The sequence below is a fragment of the Cottoperca gobio genome, chromosome 22 (genome assembly GCF_900634415.1).
Source record: "Cottoperca gobio chromosome 22, fCotGob3.1, whole genome shotgun sequence".
Classification (NCBI taxonomy): domain Eukaryota; kingdom Metazoa; phylum Chordata; class Actinopteri; order Perciformes; family Bovichtidae; genus Cottoperca; species Cottoperca gobio.
Genome location: NC_041376.1, coordinates 8,184,568 through 8,203,373, shown reverse-complemented (window position 1 = coordinate 8,203,373; position 18,806 = coordinate 8,184,568). Strand labels below are relative to the sequence as shown.

General features: G+C 40.0%; 1 protein-coding gene across 2 annotated transcripts in view; it reads left to right on the top strand.

Moving 5' to 3' along the window:
• begain (brain-enriched guanylate kinase-associated) overlaps positions 1–18,806 on the top strand; it is a 113,593-nt gene that overhangs the window by 61,336 nt on the left and 33,451 nt on the right. Inside the window, exon 2 of one of the 2 annotated variants that reach the window (XM_029460092.1) lies at positions 15,152–15,183. In XM_029460092.1, the coding sequence (XP_029315952.1) occupies positions 15,167–15,183 (17 nt within the window). In that variant the 5' untranslated portion in view covers positions 15,152–15,166. Of the gene's footprint in view, positions 1–15,151; positions 15,184–15,448; positions 15,521–18,806 lie in introns of those variants that run through there. The other variant, XM_029460091.1, reaches the window with a different exon arrangement.

Below are 18,806 nucleotides of genomic sequence, written 5' to 3'. Positions count from 1 at the left end.
TCCATTGTGGTCGTGTACAGAGCCAAAATGATGAACATTGTGTCAATGTCCAAATATTTATGGACTGTAACTGTATATATATATATATCTGCCTATACCGCAGGAATGTCATTACTTTACTTAAAGCACCCAAGAGAGTTATTTATAATCATAATATAATGCATTATCAAAAATATTGAGACACACTATGATCATATGATCAAAGAATGTCAATTATGAAGCATTATGATACTTGACCTTATAATTCATTATAATGCGATTATTGTTATAAATGAATATGTAACAGAGCTTACAACTGTAATAATACAGCGCTGTAACCAGAGTATAGCTTAACATAAGTATGTTTATAATGCATTATAGAAATGGGCGCCATAGAAAGTGCTACCAAAAATATTTCAAAATTGAATTCAAGTGCTTCAAGTAGATTTACTTAGTTACATTACACCGCTATCCACGTGTATCTGTGCAAACAATGCAAGAACATTGTGTAAACTTCTGCCAGTCTTATCTAGGTTGAATGTTAATTAGATTGTGAAAGTCTGAATCATAACCTTGTCCAAAAATCGATTATGTAACACTGCAAATCAAATAACTTTTACTCTGAAGGACACTGTGAGAAGTTATTGGATTACAACATTATTAGATTCATGGGAAGATTTCTTTCCAGCTTGTATTAACTTCCATTGTGAGCTCAAAGGATAATTAATGACGAGATTTCATTTAAAATCTGTGAAAAACTGAACTACGTGTGTTGTGTAAAGAACTATTTCTCATTTGTTGAGGAAGATAAAAACGCAGGAAGGAGGTTTCACATCAGCTGCTTTACTCTCTTGTATCCATTTGGCCTCTTTAGGACAGATAATGATTCTAGAACTAAGTCCCTTAGAGGTGGTTATTCTAATTAAATAGTTAATTAGCAATCAACAACCTGTAACATTTGCTTTCCCCTGGGGTGTATTTCACTCTGTGTTGTTGTGCCTGAAGAAACCAGATACCTTTCAGCTTAATTTGCAAAATTGATATTGGCGTCGTGTTTAAAAATCCACCAAACGGTCAATTAAAACTGAAAGGTTAAAGGATAGAACATCTACAATGGAGTTCATAAGAGTCAACCTTGTGCTGTTTGAACACTACAGAGTCTTAGCATTGGACACCTGTTTTGAATTTTAACACTGAAATAAATCTGTGTTATTGCTCAGCATTAAATTCCCAAGACTCCCGTTCTCTTTTTTTATGGTTAGATATTCAGAATCCTCACACAAAGTATTAAACATGGTAAACGTGTAAAGAGAAAGCCATGTGCAGTATTTCAAACAAATATACAGTATATCCTTCACTTGACAGCTCTTTGCTGTTGGCTGATGCACAAAGAGGAACATTCTGTGACATTTTGTACAAAACAAAGCTTTCCTTATGCACAGAACTTGTTTGTTATTTCTAAATGAGGCTCTGGTGCACTTGATAGCTTTTGCAGATTAATGAAAACATCCTTAATATAAACCCTCCCACACGCATTCAGCCTGAACTCTGTTGGTGTGCAAAAAAACAATCTGTCTCCTTTAGATTCTCATCACAGCGTTATTATTTCCATCTCTGCCGTACTTCCTCTCTCATGTAAATGTGCTGCGTGTGATTTCCTTATTGATATCCATGAATCCTGTTCAGACATATACATGAACTATTAGCAGCTGTACAAGACAACACTAAACCCTAATGGCAGCTCATTTAACTACATTCCCCGTATTTATATCTCCATCTTCTGCAGGTCGCATCATTAAATAATGCATCTCTGTGTTTTCTTTATTACTGGAAAGATACATTTTTGGAGCAGAACATTTGTCCTCCTGCAGCACATTTTAACAAATAAACACTTACACACCTACGCCTTCATACCAGAAGAATGAGAGTGAATTTCCAGTCTGTACTGTGTCACTTCCCACAATATCTCATATACATACAAACATATGACTATTGTTTTGAATGGGTAAATCATCCCAGCAGAGCAGTCAGCATCGGACAACATATGAGCGACATACTGCCACTATGGTAGTAAAGGTTATACACAAACTAACACATATTCCATGAGGACTTGTAGGAAGTGTAGCTCAGGAGACGGCCTAACCACGATTATACATGTAATAGCTGTACCAAAAAACAACACTAATAAAATAGACAATGCACATACAATAGGAAATAAAACTTTACCTCCAAAAGCAAGTAAATATCACATAATTCATTATTTTTATAGCCATGGGCACAAATATAAATTGTTCTGTGGAGCATCTGGGTCTCCATAACCAGTCACTCAATACACTCATAAGACCACTAAAAACACCAAACAGATGGTAACATTCAAACTGAAGCATGGTCTTGTTCTTTCTTTCAAAGTCTTTTATTATGAATTGTGTTTATTTTACAGACTTATTAATCCTGTTGATATATTGGCAGTGTTACTACCTCAACATACAACAGCATAAAAACAAGGCTCTGGTCAAAAACTTTAAAAAATATATATTTTAAAAGCATCCAAAAGACTCCATAACAATGTGAACTGTGACTCTTTTTTTAAAACAACTAAAGTTACCTAATCAGTTCAATTTCACCTCAACACCCAGCTGTCTTCTGCAACACTATCAAAGTGAGGCAGGAGTTTTTTCACCTATCTGACTGTGTGTGTGTCAAGCAGGTGAATGATCCTTCACTATGAAATACCACAGCTTTAAAAATAAATATCTAATAACTGTTGTTGTACTGTGTGTGACCACTGGAGAGCGCTGTTGCATACTTAAACAATGGACGTGTGTAATTGCGCTGGTAAATGAAGGGAGTACTCTGCACATGTGCATAGAGTATGAGTATGTGAGTGTGCATGCATGTATTTCAGTGAGCATGTGCATATACAACTGTGTGCAATAGTTGGTGTTTTTCATCATGTTAATTCCTGTAACCTCGTAGCCAAAGCTTTCAGTGTACAGCAGTGCAATTTGTTTCAATTGCTGCTACTTACTGTCTTTCTCTGTCCTAAATGAAGAAGAGGCAGCACCACAGGGTTCCCATCGACATAAAAATGAAAAGTATTGCCTGTCATGGCTGTCAGACTCCATATCGTTGGTCAGACAGTGCTGCTGACTTTTCCTATAAGTGTCTGTTTTATTGCCTTGGCATTTAGAGAGAAAGCTATACGCATCTCCCTGGCACATAGCTGCACTGAAAAAAGATGAATCCAGATCACAATCACTGTTTCCATGACAACATCAATGTTGACACAGGGGGGATCTGCCATTTGTGCTCATTAATAAGAAGATATAATGGGTGGAAGTGGCTTAAAATTGCATTAAAGTTGAATGAGTTGGCTGTTTTTCTTCAGTAGCAATTGGGGGATATTGTCTCGTGCTGAGTTGAGCAGACGGACTTGCAAGTATTAATGCACACGGACTCTAGCAGTAAGTGTGTTTGCAAAGGGAATGCTCACAGTGGGTCCTAATGCAGATGTGTGTGTGCCTGTGTATATATGAAAACCATAGCAAACAGCCTTCTCTTTATTTAAGCTTAAAAATGAACTTTTCTGTAAGAGCCAATCATTCCTGAGGATAAAAAAACAGTACAGAACACTGTGTCATTGTTATAACAACAGAACTGACTGTTAATCACCCTGAAGGCAGTTTGTGTTAAACGTCAATAGTTTTGATTTGTAGTATTGTATTGAACAAAGCTTTAATGCACAGGAAAACCAAATACTGAGCAGCCTTTCCCTTGTGAATCTAAAGTGTTAGCAGAATGTCAAAGCGTATCTCTGAACAGTTCATCAGGAAGGCGCTTGGAGGGATGAAATGAGGTCTCTGATCTTTTTGTTTCAGTCGTGAAGGCTTTGGGGAATCGAAGCGTAGGCCTACTCCGAAGATACACGAGTCAGCAGAGATCTTATTAGCAAATACCAATGTGTATTATTTAAAACAATCTGGGGAATGCTTGCATTGTTGCATCTGGGAATTGGATTTTTAGTTTTGGTAACTTCAGCTTCTCTTTGTCGGTGGATGTTAAATGTCAGGACAGAAATACTACGACTTTTAGCCTCAAATCCATCACAATGAAAACATGTTTACTTGCTAACTGGATAAAGAGTGGTGAATAGTAACCAATGAATGTCTGAACATGGTATTTAGTTTAGCATGCTAACATTTGCTAATTAGTTGAGGCTGTCATTGGCTTAGAACCAAATAGCTGCAAAACTAAAGTATTGGGCTAACTGAAGTTTTGACCTTATGGTCGAAGTCAGAGGATTACCAAAATCATTGGGATTCATCATCTCAGAAACATGAATGTCTATACATTATATTTCAATCTTAAGCATTAAGAATAAAAAAAATATGCATCGTAACACATTTAATACATGTGGATTTTTCCCCCTACATAACTTCCATCTTTTAAAAAAAACTATATTATCTAGGATCACCTATAACTTACATTTTTCTTTTAACTTTTAATTTGTGTTCATAATCATGAGGCTAAATAACGCAGCGTCAGCTATAACCTGCAGCAGAAGTTTCTGTAAGGTGTGAAGATTAATAGACAAGATGGATGACAGAGGAGCTGCTCTGCATCGTGGTGATAGATGACTACCTTTTGGCTTATAAGCAAATTGTAATTAAAGCTGCTACCGGTAAACTTTTTGATTACTTACCCATCAGAAGTAGTGTTTAACAGCAGCATCATGGTTACATTAACATACTTTGGCCTTGAATCTATTTAGGAAGTTAAATTTATACCACTCAGTTGTCCCAAAGGAAAAAATAAAGTTTATTCCAACATTGTAACACTCTCCCAGGGTTAAAGGTTCAATGTGTAATTCAGAGCCACCTGCTCCAAAGACATAAGGGGCTGTATTTCACCTCTAAACTGGGTCCATACAATCTCTAATGTTCATATTTTAGTTGTAGTAGTTTGGCATATGTATTGTATTCTAATGTATTCTTTATAGGCTACTGTGTGTCAGTCATTGGGCAAGAGTAAAAAATGTTGACTGTGAGAGCCGCTCAAAAAACACTTCTATCTTATAATCTTCATGTGGGGCTGATCCATCTGTGTTTACTGGGGCACTAATGTTAACCGGGGGCTGTAGTCCGTGTAATGTTAGTTTGTTTATTGGACTAAATCCAAAGTGGCAGAATCTATAAAACAACCCGCATATTCGTCTCATCTTCCTGGTGGCAGCCGGGAGAGCAGCCGACCGGAGGAGGAGAGAGGTCGGCAGAGCCATCACCGTCAGACGGAGCCCCAGTCAGCGGCCAAAGAGACTTGAGCTCAGCCAGAACAAGCCCCAGCACTGGCAGTCACGGTGGAGTGGGGTCCAGGAGTTTGCAGGCAGCTGTACTTCTTCTCTCTCTGTACTGAGGGCAGACTGGCACTACAGTGTCTCACTATCGCCTCTAGAGGAACAAGTGGTATTACAAGACTGAGGAGCGGAACTAGTCAGTTAGCATGCTAATTTCATTAAATATCTCTTTAACACAAAACATAGACGTCTTTGAGATAACGTCAACACTGTTACCGCTTCACATTCTGTTGATAATGTTAGTTCATTGTTTTAAGTATAAATTCTGGCAAATCTTCCTGGCTCCACACATTATTATTCTGGTTTGGGGGGAAAAAAACGCTCTGGCTTGTTTTTATTTCTTTAAACCAATCACAATTGTCTAGGGTGGTGCTAAGCACAGGATGCAGCGATGGTGCCCTTATAAAATCTAACCAATTACATACTGTACATGCTAAAGGTTAAGAAAAGGAGCAATAATTCAATTTTTACTCATCAAATGTTCCTTCTTCAACCCCAGTGAAGGTATACAGATTTTAATTTCGTTGCTTTCATTTATATATATTCAGACTATTAGGCGATTTTGTTATCACTCCACTTTTCACTAACGCTACCTTGTTAGACGTTTTCTGTGGGTCAAGAATTTCATTATTTGACTGATAGATCTGGCTGTACTGCAATATGTTTCAGAAGACATACAAAACAGAAACAGACTTTATGTCGAAACAGTAGTTGATGCACCTTATTAAAAAGCTCTTACCATGAGAGTGTGCAACTAAATACAAGTAACTAAATTACATTGTAAGTTTCGCTAGTTTTGACGAATGAAAATCTGATGAGTGAACATTTAACTATTGTTCCCTTTTTTTTTAACCTTTAGCATATATTAGTTGAATGAATTGGTTCGATGTTGATGCTGATCTTTCCATTAAGAGTCTATTTATAGAAGCCAGGTTTCACTTTTTTGCCAACAATGCAATTAGCTGCTGTGGTTACGCAAGACTGGAGCCACACTTAGGATGCTATTGATGTCCAACCGATAAACCCTAATTGTGATCCAATTGTGGACGTCAAGAGTCAGAAAAACCACAGATTGAGTGGTTCTGTCTGTTCTGTTCTAATATTGGCTTCAGTTTTGTTCTGTCCTTTTTTTCTCTTCTCACTATATCCTATACTTAAATTGTCATGTTAGTTTGTAAGTGCTCTACATGTTTGTTGAGGTTTAAGATTCAGTACAAGATATATCAAATGATGTTGTTTTTGTACAAGATAATTATATGTTTTAGTCTTTCAAACTACTTACTTGTGCAAAACTTTAGGGAGAGATACAGTATGTTCATGGAAAAAAACAATCTATATTATCCATTCAGCTAGAGAGCTGATGTTTCTAATAGGAGTTGGATCTTTAAATGCCAGGTGGACAAGGTAATACAGCTGGGAGGCTCCTTTTCATCCGAAAGGAAACAGATGCTGCTTCCGCACCACCACCAATAGGTTGTAGGAGGGACATATTAATAATATCAAGTGTGTCTTGTGGGACGAGTAAAACTTAATGAACGTACTCTTGTAAATTAATCTCTGCATCGCAGCACAATAAACACAACAACAAACCACTAAAAATACCATTTGTGGCCGATCAATCTCTGGCCACACAAAGCAGATTTCACATGGTAACTATGGTCAATATCTCTGACCTAGATATCCAGCTGCTTTCCAACACCATCCTTGTCGATACACAAATTCATTACAGATGATGCCCACAGACAAAGCACTGGTGATGCCGCTGTTGATCTATAATGCTATTTTAAAAGGATAAAATAGAATTGACATTGTCAATGAATGATAATGAAAGTAGGTTGGTTTACATCCAAATGACTATCAGACTCGAGCCTCTTTTGGATATCATTGTGTTCTGAGCTGGAGCAGTGAAAGTGTGTCACACTGCAACAGCGTGGGTGCCCTGTTGGTGGCCAGGACAACTAGGGCAGACAATTGGGCAAAGCCAGGGGACAGAAAGCCATTGGAAATCTGTTGTACTGATCCTGACATGGTTCACTTGTGTGTGTCCATTTCAAACGATGGTCTCAGGCTTGAGTCTGTACAGCAAGGATCACCAAAAGCTGTGCGAAGTAGGGGAAAGATAGCGATTGACATGGCTACTTTGCGGCGCCAACCAAGAGCCAGAACAGCAGCAACTCGGCAGGATCGTGACTCCTGCTCTTCCACCGCATCTTGCCCTGTCTTCTCTGGACCATACAGTGACCAGGAAGAAAATCCACCGCTACGCCGCCAATCCTTTCCTTTACTACTAAAAGGATCTCTTTCCAGTCTACACCTCTCCACCAGTCCTAGCCCCAAAGGTTCCCTTTCTATCCTCCATGGGTCTGTTCCCTGCCTCCAAGCATCAATGCCACGTCTCCAAGGATCTCTGACCAGCTTCCGGGGCTCTTTATCCAGCCTGAGAGGATCAATCTCTCGGTTGAAGAGGAGGTCGCTGGGAAACCTGGACCTGAACTCAAGCCCTAGCCTCAGTGAGAGGTGTACCAGCCCCAGCCTACAGAGTGGCAATGGCAGCTCCAGTGATGATGATGGCAGTTGGGACACTAACAGCTGGAGCTCAGGGGCCACCTGCCTGCTACGAACTAGTAAGCAAGATAGCAATGAGGAATCCGATGGAAAGTCTTGCACTACTGAGCATGCTTCTGCTATTGTCATGGCTGAGCCTGAAATCATTTACCAAAATCTTATCTTCTCACGTCCTGCTGTTAAAACTGAAATGAAAGAAGATTGTGCTCATGAGAGGATTTCCACAGCGATAAGGAAAGACGCGAGAACTCAAAGTGTGTCATCGTCTAGCCTTAGCAAGAAGGCTACAACAATCTTTTCCCATCAGCGGGACGAGAAGACTAAGAACAGGCGCAAGTTCTCACAGTTTCTGAATGAGGTGACCTGCAGGGTGTTAACATCTAACGGCAGTCCTCCTCAACAACAGCCCACCCTTCGACATCACTACCTGTCTCCTCCACCACCACCGCCGCCATCAACCCCATCTCACCCATCACTAACAACCACTATGCCCACAAACCCACCACCACTATCTACATCTGCAACAAACTTGTGGTACAGCCCAACCAGTTCAAACCTCCAGACCATTAAGGAGTATGATTCAAAGGACATTACCAGCTCCATCCACCAGTGGAGCAAGACATTACCCAGCTGTAAGATCTTGGAGTCCGGGGATGTGTTGAGTAAAGTGAAAGGGGAAAGTCACTCATACAAAGAGCAAGACCTGGAACTATGTACAAAGGTCCAGGCGCAGCCCTCCACTGGGAGACTTTATCTAGAAACAGACATTGACAGTGTAAGGCGACTTGATGAACTGGTAGCTAATGGCACCCTCGGGAAAGAGAGGAAAGAGAAAGCACCGGAGAAGGTTACGGAGAGAGGGAAGGAGAGAGAAAACAAGATTACATGGGAGATAAATGGCAGCATGGGGATGGAGAGAGGAAAGGAGAGGGAAAAGAGAAAAGAGAGCCCCTGGGAGAGAGACCGAGGAATAAAGAAAGGGAAGGAAAAGGATAACGGGGGAGAGAGGCCCTGCTGGGAGAAAGACCGAAGGATGGAAAGAGTGAGGGAGAAGAACATGGTATTTACCACTTATGAGCCCCCTCTTCCTCAAACAACTTCCAGTGGACGGAGTAACCCCTGCCCTGTCTTCAGCTGGCCAGAGGGCTTTCCCAGAATGTCCTACAGATCTACCTCATTGCCCAGACCTATCAATATCACTGTGAGTACCACTACATTTAAAGAGTATATTCATCTATTTCAACAAACAAATGCTTTCTATTCCTTTTCTTCTGAGATGGGTAGGTAGGTTGACACCCCAATACAATTGGAGTTGAATGGAAAATAATTTGAGGTGCGCATGGCAATAGAAAATTACATTTAAAACATTTGACATTTTTTGTCCTAGTTGCAATCTTGGAAAAACCCGGATTACATTCAGTGACAACATGTTTCTTTCGTCCTACAATATCTGCGTATGGCGACTAAAACATTTGCTCAATGATAGGGAATGATCATGGTTATTGCTCTTTGAAAGGGCACAAACTCCGGTCTCCTACAATTACAATTGTGTTACATTCCTATCCACCAACCTGACTTACACCTCCACACTTACTACATAAAAGGCAGACTACTCCCTGCACCAAATACTGCAATTTCAATTGTCCAATATGAATGTAGTTTCAAGAGAAACTGGGTTACAGAACACCTTATCAGCAATTTTATCTTTGGTAGAATATAGTTCCTGTGAATATTTGGTAGTGTTGGACAAACTAAGCTGTTTTTGATTCCTAATGTCTTTCTCTGGCAATGGAAAGGAGTAAACTACCATCTGCTATCATCTCTATTGATATATATTATGCTGCCAGCTCCTGCTTTAAGCCTTATAGAGGGAGTTTGTGGCCAAGAACATAAAGTCTGAAACATGCTTCTTGGACCCTGTGAACCACAATTTATTATCATAATTTCTAATGTAGTTAGTAGGAAGTTTTCTTACAATACTATGCTGTAAGCCAGGGGTATTCAACTAAAATTCTAAGAGGTCCAGTTAGAGAAAATTTCCATGAGCAAAGGTCCGGAGCATCATAATGTTTAACTTGCGTTATGAATTAGTGTGTCTGCACGTCTTCAACAACTGACTGTCAAATATAATAAAGAAAGTACAATTTAAAAACATTTAGATAATATTTATTGTCACTTAACATTGAACTATACAGATATATAATACTGTAGATATGTATAATGTTCTTCTCGGGCTGCATTTAAAAATAAAATTGAGAAAATAAATAAAATAGCTTTTGAAAAATTGTGCATCTTAAAATAAAGTGCTTAATTTTAGAAAAATAAAATAAAGTGTAGCAGCAGCTTGAGTTTCCCCTTTTTCTTTAACTGTTTCACATCTTGATTTAACTCTCAACCAATGTTAGAATAAATCAGTCTCAACACTTAACAATTGAACAGTTTAACCCAGACTAGCACATCCTGGGTTAAACTGTTCTGTGGCTGATGATGCTGACACGTGGCCTATTTGCTTTAGTTTGTCACAAATCAAAATCACATTGGGCTCTGAGACTGCTTATTTTCTTTGACCTCAGTTCAGACTTGAACATGTTTGGCACAACGTATGTTTGGTCAAAAACGTTGTGCTTTGCCTCATAGTGGCGTTTCACATCACCACTTTTAATGAGCACCACGGTCTCTGAGCATATGAGACGCTGGTGTTGTGCTCCCAGGATGAACATGAATGAGCCCATTATGGGTTGAAAGCTTTGTTGACTTTTCTCTTCTTGGAGAGCGCCATGACTAGTTATTTTTCTCTCCCTGTATCGCTAACTCGTCTAATCGCTTTCCGTCTGTCACGCGCCTCTCACTGCTCATCTGTCTGTATTCAGAGTCGCAATGTTTGCCGCCCCCGGAGTGCACAGATTTGATTGGCTGAGTAGCATCACGTGGGATGGCTTAACTCGCATGCAATTGGTCTGTGAGTTTCCTGAACCGCTAAACCAGGGCCGTAAAAACGAAAAAGGCTGCGCCGGTTAAAATAGAAGCGCCCCGTCAAAATTGAAAATCCCTTAATAATGTATTGATTATAGGTCCGGGTCCGGATAGGTCGACGTCTGGGTCCGGACTCGGACTGCGGTCCGCGTGTTAATGACCCCTGCTGTAAACCATGCTTTCAAAGCCACAAATAGTTTCCTATGCTGACAAGCCTTTACTGTGAAAAGTATTTGCTAGAAAATATTCAGTTCCAATCAAGTTTACAAGCTGGTCTAAATCCACATTCAGTCATTTTAACTACATTTTTACACTTTCAACTTTCAACACACATGGTCAAGATGAGGAATGCAGATACTATAATACATTTGTTTGTCAGACAATTGCTGTGATCATGTAAAGAAATATATATAAGAGAGGAACATACACTGTGTTTCCTCATAACTGGAAATGAGGACCCAAGTGAATAAGATTAGTCAAGCGTCTGATGATTTCCCTCAATCTTTATTCAAGGCTTTGATATACTGTATTGAATCACATTCCTCCTTGTTAGCGGAATATTACTCATCGAGACTTAGATGTGAATCATTTATGTTTGGTGTTTTGCTTAATTGGGTCTGACACATCACCCACTTGCCATACAAAACAAAATTTGCAAACATGATTATTCATTAATGTAACGTGAATGGGGAATGTGACTTATTTCGTGCTGTACATGCACAGGAATGCAGTGCCTGTGCAGAACATATCCTCACTCGTTCTTTCCAAACACAGACTGGAAATGAAAGTGTGACCTGCAGTTTGAATTAATCTTTTCTCACTGGATGTGCATTTTCATAGCCAGGATGTTCTCAGAGGGGTTGCTACAGAAAAAGGTCTATATTACTTCTCATTTAAATGGATTAGCATCTCTCTGCCCTCCAAACATCCAACTGAGAGATAGCAAAGAGAAAGTCTTGGTCCCTTTGGCATGCAATATTAAAAATACATCAACTCTTATTTACTGCTTATTTACTCAGAGCCTAGAGTAAAAGAGAAAAAGATGGCTCGGGTTTCAAACAAATTTCTCTATCCTGCTGGGCTGCCTGTGTGAAGGTAGCTAATACATTAATAATTTAAACACTTTCCTCCATATTTTTGGTGCCTTTGAGCCTCGGGCTTGGAAATGCCACTCAGTGCGATGGCTTCTTACACCCTGCTACATTGTTGTACTATTACTCAGCTGTTAAATGTGTGAACCTTGACTAATGTCCAACAGGGAGGAAGCAGGGAGATGTTTGGGATGTAGCTTCCTGATCAGAATGTATTTACTGGATGGCAGCTCCCTAGCAACTGTTCAGCCGATGAGTGGGAGTACACATTGAAAGGAATGCTTTTGGTATCAAGAGAGAAAACTGCTGTATGGCAGCTTTTCACACAGTTAGTGACTTGGGCGGACAAGGAGGGGAAAAAAGGGCAAGCGTGTGTGTGTGTGTGTGTGTGTGTGTGTGTGTGTGTGTGTGTGTGTGTGTGCACTGTTGAATATACTGGATGTGATGAAGTATAGCTAACACATACTATAGTATAATACATTTATAATAAATAAAGTGTTGTTACCAGCTTTTCAAAAACAAAAATGCCCTGCAATGAAACGAGAGTGAGACATTAAATAGAAATGTTTATTTAAGATTAAATGCCCAATTATTTTGAACATATACTGTATATTAAAGTTAAATCGACAAACATATCGTGGAGTTTGTATTAAATGTAAGGCTGCAATAATCAATAGGAAAGCAACTGTTTGCTAACAGTTTTGTCATGTCAAAATAAAAGTTGATAATATGTCAGTGTTATGTGTGTATGTATGTTTAGCTAGCCAAAAATAATAATAATTTTCTTGGTTAATTTAGGGATGCCTGTAGAAGAAGACTGAACTATGTATATTGTGCAATAAAAACAAAGGAGAGGGATTAGAGGATTCATTGCATCATGTTGTTTAAATAAATAAGACTAAAGAGGATAACAGTGTCAACAATGTTAAACTCGTGAATAAATGTTGTCACATGCACCAGCTTTTGTCTTCTGCATTACATCCAGTAGATAGAAGCATTGTTCCTGTGAATCCCAAGCCGTTCCTTGCAGAAAGGGAGGTCACAATGAATCTTATATGTCTTCACACCTTCTGTCGCAGACTGAAAACTCACCTGTTTCGACTGCACCACTGTTCCTTGTATGTTGCACTTATATTGGTTTGGCTTATGTGTAGCTAATAGTTTCATTTGTATTCTATTGTTTCTGTATGTTGCACTTTTGTTTGGCTTATTTGAAGCTATTGTTCTGCACTTAAAGGATTGTACCTGTTTGAAGTACTTGCAAGATTCTTGCCGTTCGGAGTTGTATCCTCATGATTGTATTGCACTTATTGTAAGTCGCTTTGGACAAAAGCGTCAGCTAAATTAACTGTAATGTAATATAATGTCATGTTATAAAGCGACAATTACCGAATGGATGGAAGTTGAATGGCTATTGCAGAAATAAAAAAGTATTGGCCATTAAATAGTGCCAAAACTTTATTCTTAGGTAAATTAACACTAGTCTGGAAACCTGTAACCACACCCATCAGGGGTGTCACGGTGTACTGACACTCCCTGGACTACACTTCTACATCACTACAACAAGGTAACAAATTTACCCACTGCAGGTCAGCAAAAACAAGATTTTGTGTTGCTCTGTAACGTTGTTTTTGTGTGTATGTCAGCTGATCATATTTGAGAATATGACCATGTTTTATTGTGGTATTCCCACTTACTGATATAAACTAACCATAACTAGCATTTGATGGTTCTGGTAGTGGGGTCACCCTTTTTTAACATTTAGATTACAGATTGTACCATCATCGTCACTTAGTGACAGCAAAATAAAGGTGTAGTAGCTGCAACTGCAGATTATCTTTCAATGACGCCTTCCAGGAATGCCGATCCCCTCCTCCTCCTCCCTCCTTCTCTCTAGGCTTGCCCTCCCCTCACAGAGGGGTGCTGGGATGGAGGGATGGACAGAGGGGATTACTGAGCGTTGTCTCATTCAGTAGCTGTATGAGTCATCCTGCTGTATTACTCGCACTGTTTGTAACACCCACACACCGTCATGAACCACACGTACACACGCTCACAAACACACACTGCTCTGTCACAACCCGTATGTTGAAGCTGTGTACCTGTCACAATTATTATACCTCACTGAATCCTCGACTATCCTTAGGCTGGCTGGAACTGCATGCAATTTAGCACACACAAGCACCTGCTGCAGCACTAACTACACGCACAAACAGTATCTGACTTCCTGAGCTCTATAAAGTTCCTGATCATGAGCATACATTAGGGAGAGTTTTAGCACTTGTGTTGCAGTAGATCTGCTGAATATTTTTTAGTTTTGGACATTGGCTGCACATATAGGCTCTGCCATGTCAACTCCGGTCCAGGGGATGCATTGAGTAATTGGTTCTGCACCAAAGAATTAAGCCCAAGTGAAAATGTAAATGGTAAATGCTCTTGTGAAATCCATGTCATGCATAATTCATGTGTAACAAACAAATGTGTGCAAACAAGGAGCTGTTCTCACATTCATGTCTATACGAGGAAATAAAAACGTGATGGAGCATAACTGAGAGGAGTGGGGTGTCACCTCCATCTTGTATGACATTTTAGATGTTGTATGTCTTAGAGGAATTGTGGTACGTACGAGTTATTTGTTGTCTTTTCTTTCCAGTTAAATGAGAAGATTGAAAACGTGACAGTGCTATCGATCTTCTCATCTAACTCTCGGCAAGAAAGACAAGAACGTGTATTTTCCAAAAATGTTGAACTATTCTTTTGAATTGACTCTCTTGCTTACAATTATTCAGCTTTGTTTACCTTCTTACTTTTCCTCTTAGAATTTTCCATTTTCTATCATTCATCTTTTGTGTTTTTCAGTATGTAAGTCAGCCTCTCACCCTCGGGCACTTTCCTTTCATTTCTGCAGCACACAGCATTTTTCTTTTGCGCTGTTAATCTGTCATTTCTGGCTCTGTCTCTCTCCCTCCTCCCTGTGTCACTTAATGTTCTCAATGCTGATATATATGTTTATGTGAGAGAGCAGAAAATAATAGATATATTTGTTTGCCGAGACGTAGCCGATCTGAGAGCTCGTTAAACACCAGATAAGAGGTGCTCCACAGCGTGCAGTGGCAGCAGCGGCGCTAGATAAATCTGCTTGATAAATAAATCTAATCATTTTACTCCTCTCTTCTTGTCTTCCCACCAGGAAGCTGATGGAGAGATGCAGCATGACACAAGGTTAGCCACTTTCACTTGTACCTCCTCTCCTCCTGGCAGTGACACCACCACCACATCTCTCTCTCTCTTCTTCTTCTCTCCATCACTCCAATAACCCCTCCTCTTCCCATACACCTCCTCCTGCTCCATTCAATGATCAGCTCCCCCCCCCCCCCCCCCCCTCTCTCTCTCTCTCTCTCTCTCTCTCTCTCTCTCTCTCTCTCCCTCTGCCTACCAGCCTGTCTCCAGTCAGAATTAGAGGAGGCTTTTTCTAAATGCATGCCGCTCTGAGGGGATGCACAGGCACATGAATATTGTGATTTTATCTGCTGAAAATGAGGCGAAAAGCGTTGAAACGGTAAGGCGAAAAAGAGGAGAAGTGCATGCCTTGTTTTATTAGCTGCTCTGAGATAGTGTGTGTAGTTGCTTTGCCACACTTACAGTATGAAAATAATGATTGTTGTGAGTAGCTGTCCATGTGTTGCATAGTCTGAGTGCTTTCACAAAAGGGTTGGGTGGACTGCTGTGCATTCAACAGTGCAGTATGTTTGGAGAATATGAATACATGTTGTGCAGCGTGTTGTTTGCTTTCTGTCACCATCATCTGTGCAGCAGAAGAAGTGAGGCTCCTGAAGAATGTTTAGTTGAAGTAAATCTTGTTGTTGATTTTGTTTTGGTCAGTCGATTCGGCTGTCTTTTGGATTTTATTGGCGTGAAAATAATGAGGCGGCTAATGTTTTCACAGCCCTCAATTAACTCTCATATTCATTCACTGGGCAGTATGATACCACAGAGAGGCAATTATGGCTGAACAAGCGCATCATGAGAGAGAAGTTGTTCTCATTAAAACAAACCCCTAATCTTGTATAGATTAGGAGAGAGAGAGGAGGGTGAATCCATAGTGTTGTATTTATCAGTTGATAACTTTATATTTCAGGGAGTGAATCATGAAGTCTTCTTCCATTTGTTACCTTAAGGTGTCTTTATAATCTGCATGTCAGCGTAACATGATCATAACATCTACAAGTTAATTGCTTTCACCTCCAGTGAGTGAGGAATCATTGACTTTTAAGGAGATGATCCTTGCTTCCTGTTACATAATTAAAGCAAACAGCACCTCGGATAAGGTGCCGTCCAGAGGGAAACTGTAGGTCTTTCAAACTTCCTGTGCAATGGAAAGAGCTTTAATTAATCTGGTAGAGAAAAACAAAAGGTAACAATGAGTGCTAACCCTTTTAGCTTCAGTGTTTTGATTTTTAGTCATAAAAGCATGTAATTATGTATCACTACAACAGTGGCAGTAAAGTTAAATCAAGTGTCATAACCCTGCTACAGTACTGTACATGGCATTAAAGGCAATCTTGGTTTACAAATATTCAGATCATTCTTAGGCATAATATTTGTGATACAACCAAAACTCCACATAGTTTGTAGATAATTGAAACTTTGTGGGAATTCATCTTTTCCACCTTGTGTTAATTTTCCACTTCAAGGTTCCGTGTACAGTAGATTGCTGTAATCGCTATTATTCTTTAATTTATTTTATTAATATCCTCTTTATGAGGTGATTTGCTGAAGTATTTTCACTTGTGCCAGTCACAAATGTCGCTGTCAAACTCAAATAAAAGCCGAAATGTTAATGCCCAAAAGGAGTGTGTTATGCTCTAAAAATGGACACGTGCTCCTTAAGTCAAAAGATAAAATGTTACATTTCTTAAAGTTCAACTTTCTGTAAGCAGGAAAAAAGAAATCTCACTGTCCCAATAGTCAAAGAATTGTCGTAGTCCAATTGTGTCGTGGAAGTGTCTCTGTGTACGTACTGCAGGGGCCTATACTATTACAGTCAAAGCGGCTGAGTTTAGTTTTGGAGCCAGCTCAATAAAAAAGTTTTGAGAAAAAAAAAGTTGTATTGGCTTCTATTGACTTGCTGTTACTTTTAAACAAATGTTTCCGCTCGCCTTCATCAGCTGTATCTACCCACGATCCACTTTGCCTCCTGCACCGGCCCCTGTGAGAAATCACTAGCCCTCTGGGCTTCGCTCAGACTTTGAGGAATAAGCCTAAAGAGGCTTTGTTTATTCACCTCTTTCATATTTCCCTAAGCTAGGCACACAGCAGTCAGAAGCAGATGCTTTACGAAGGCTCCCTTCAGGTTAGCCCGGAGCAGTTTACCACCTCCCCGCTCTCTCATTCTTCTGTCTAATTATTTCCGAGATGACGAGATCAGAGATTATGCGCGAGTCATTTGTGAGGATGGGCTACTGTTGCATCTGGAAGTGGATGATGAGGGATCTGCCTTGGAGCGTACTCAACGGGTTGTCTTTGAGTGTGCACGTGCATCTGTATTCTCTGCTTCAGACCCCAGTGAGTCACATGTCTAAGTCCTAAGACTCCCCCTCTCTTTGACTTCCCACCTCACCATCCTCATCGCTCCCTGGAATATTGGAGATACGCCTGTCTGGCCACACAGCATTTAAAAGGCTCTGTCAAAGCCAACAGGACAGGGTCAGCGGAGCAACATAAGCCTCTGGAGCGCCCATACAGTGGACCTTAAGTGTCTTCTAAACAAAAGATCTATGTAAGAGTAGGATGTATGGCAGTTTAATGTCTCATAGAGTATAAAATACAGAGGACAGAGCTCTTCAACACATGGGTTTGAACTATGGCTACTTTAGCTCTGATAAATTATTCCTTTATTTGTGGAATGCATTAGCTTCAGTCCTGATCTCTCTTGTTCAGAGTCACGGTTCAGAGACTGCTCATGTTACATCAAAAATAATTTGTTCTCCAGTCGGGCTGCAAAAATACATGCCGTTCTGCCAGACAGGAGGCTTTTTGTCAAACAAACACACATAACACTCTTACGAGATAGATGAGCAAACTGTGCACCTATTGCACCTATTACACCTCAATAAATACTTCATTGCACCCTGGAGGGCTGTGCATAATGCTGTATGTTCAACCTGCGTACACACACACAGCTCGCCAACCCCTGGTTGCCTCCTGCAGTGTAATACATGGTGGATTTCCAGATCTTCCATCTGGGCCGTGATGATAAAGAGAAAACGCCTTAAAGGTGGAAAGCGCAACCTCTCTTCAAAGGAGAAATTTGGTCGTCACGGCCCTTTGTACCTCTTTGTGCTCTTTGTGCTGAGCTGAGCTCCTGTATGCTGCGGAGGATCCCAAAAACTGCAGGCGGTCTCTGAATTCAGATTCAGAAGTTATGTTCAGTAGTTTATTCATTCCTCTGTAATGTTTGGATATAGTAAATAGTTCTCCTAAGAGCTTGAGTTGCAGATAGATAAGAGTGTGGACATTTATGTGAACTTGTTGTTTTTCACTAACTGAAATTGTAAATGTAAACATTTACCAAGTTCGCCTTATTAGCTTTAAAGGTGGTAATATGTCAAAGTGTGTTACTGCAGACTTAAATGACTTTACATTTTATATAAAGTTACAAAGAAGAAAATATACTTTGTATCGATGCCAAGCAGGGGAATTGTACAGTGTAGTACAAGTACAACTGCTGCTGATGGGAGTGTCGTGAGCTTTACAGGCATTTAGTCATAAACCAAAGTATTGGACATTTTCTCCTGAGGGGGACATGAATGTCAGCTCTAAGTTTCATGGCAATCCATCCAATA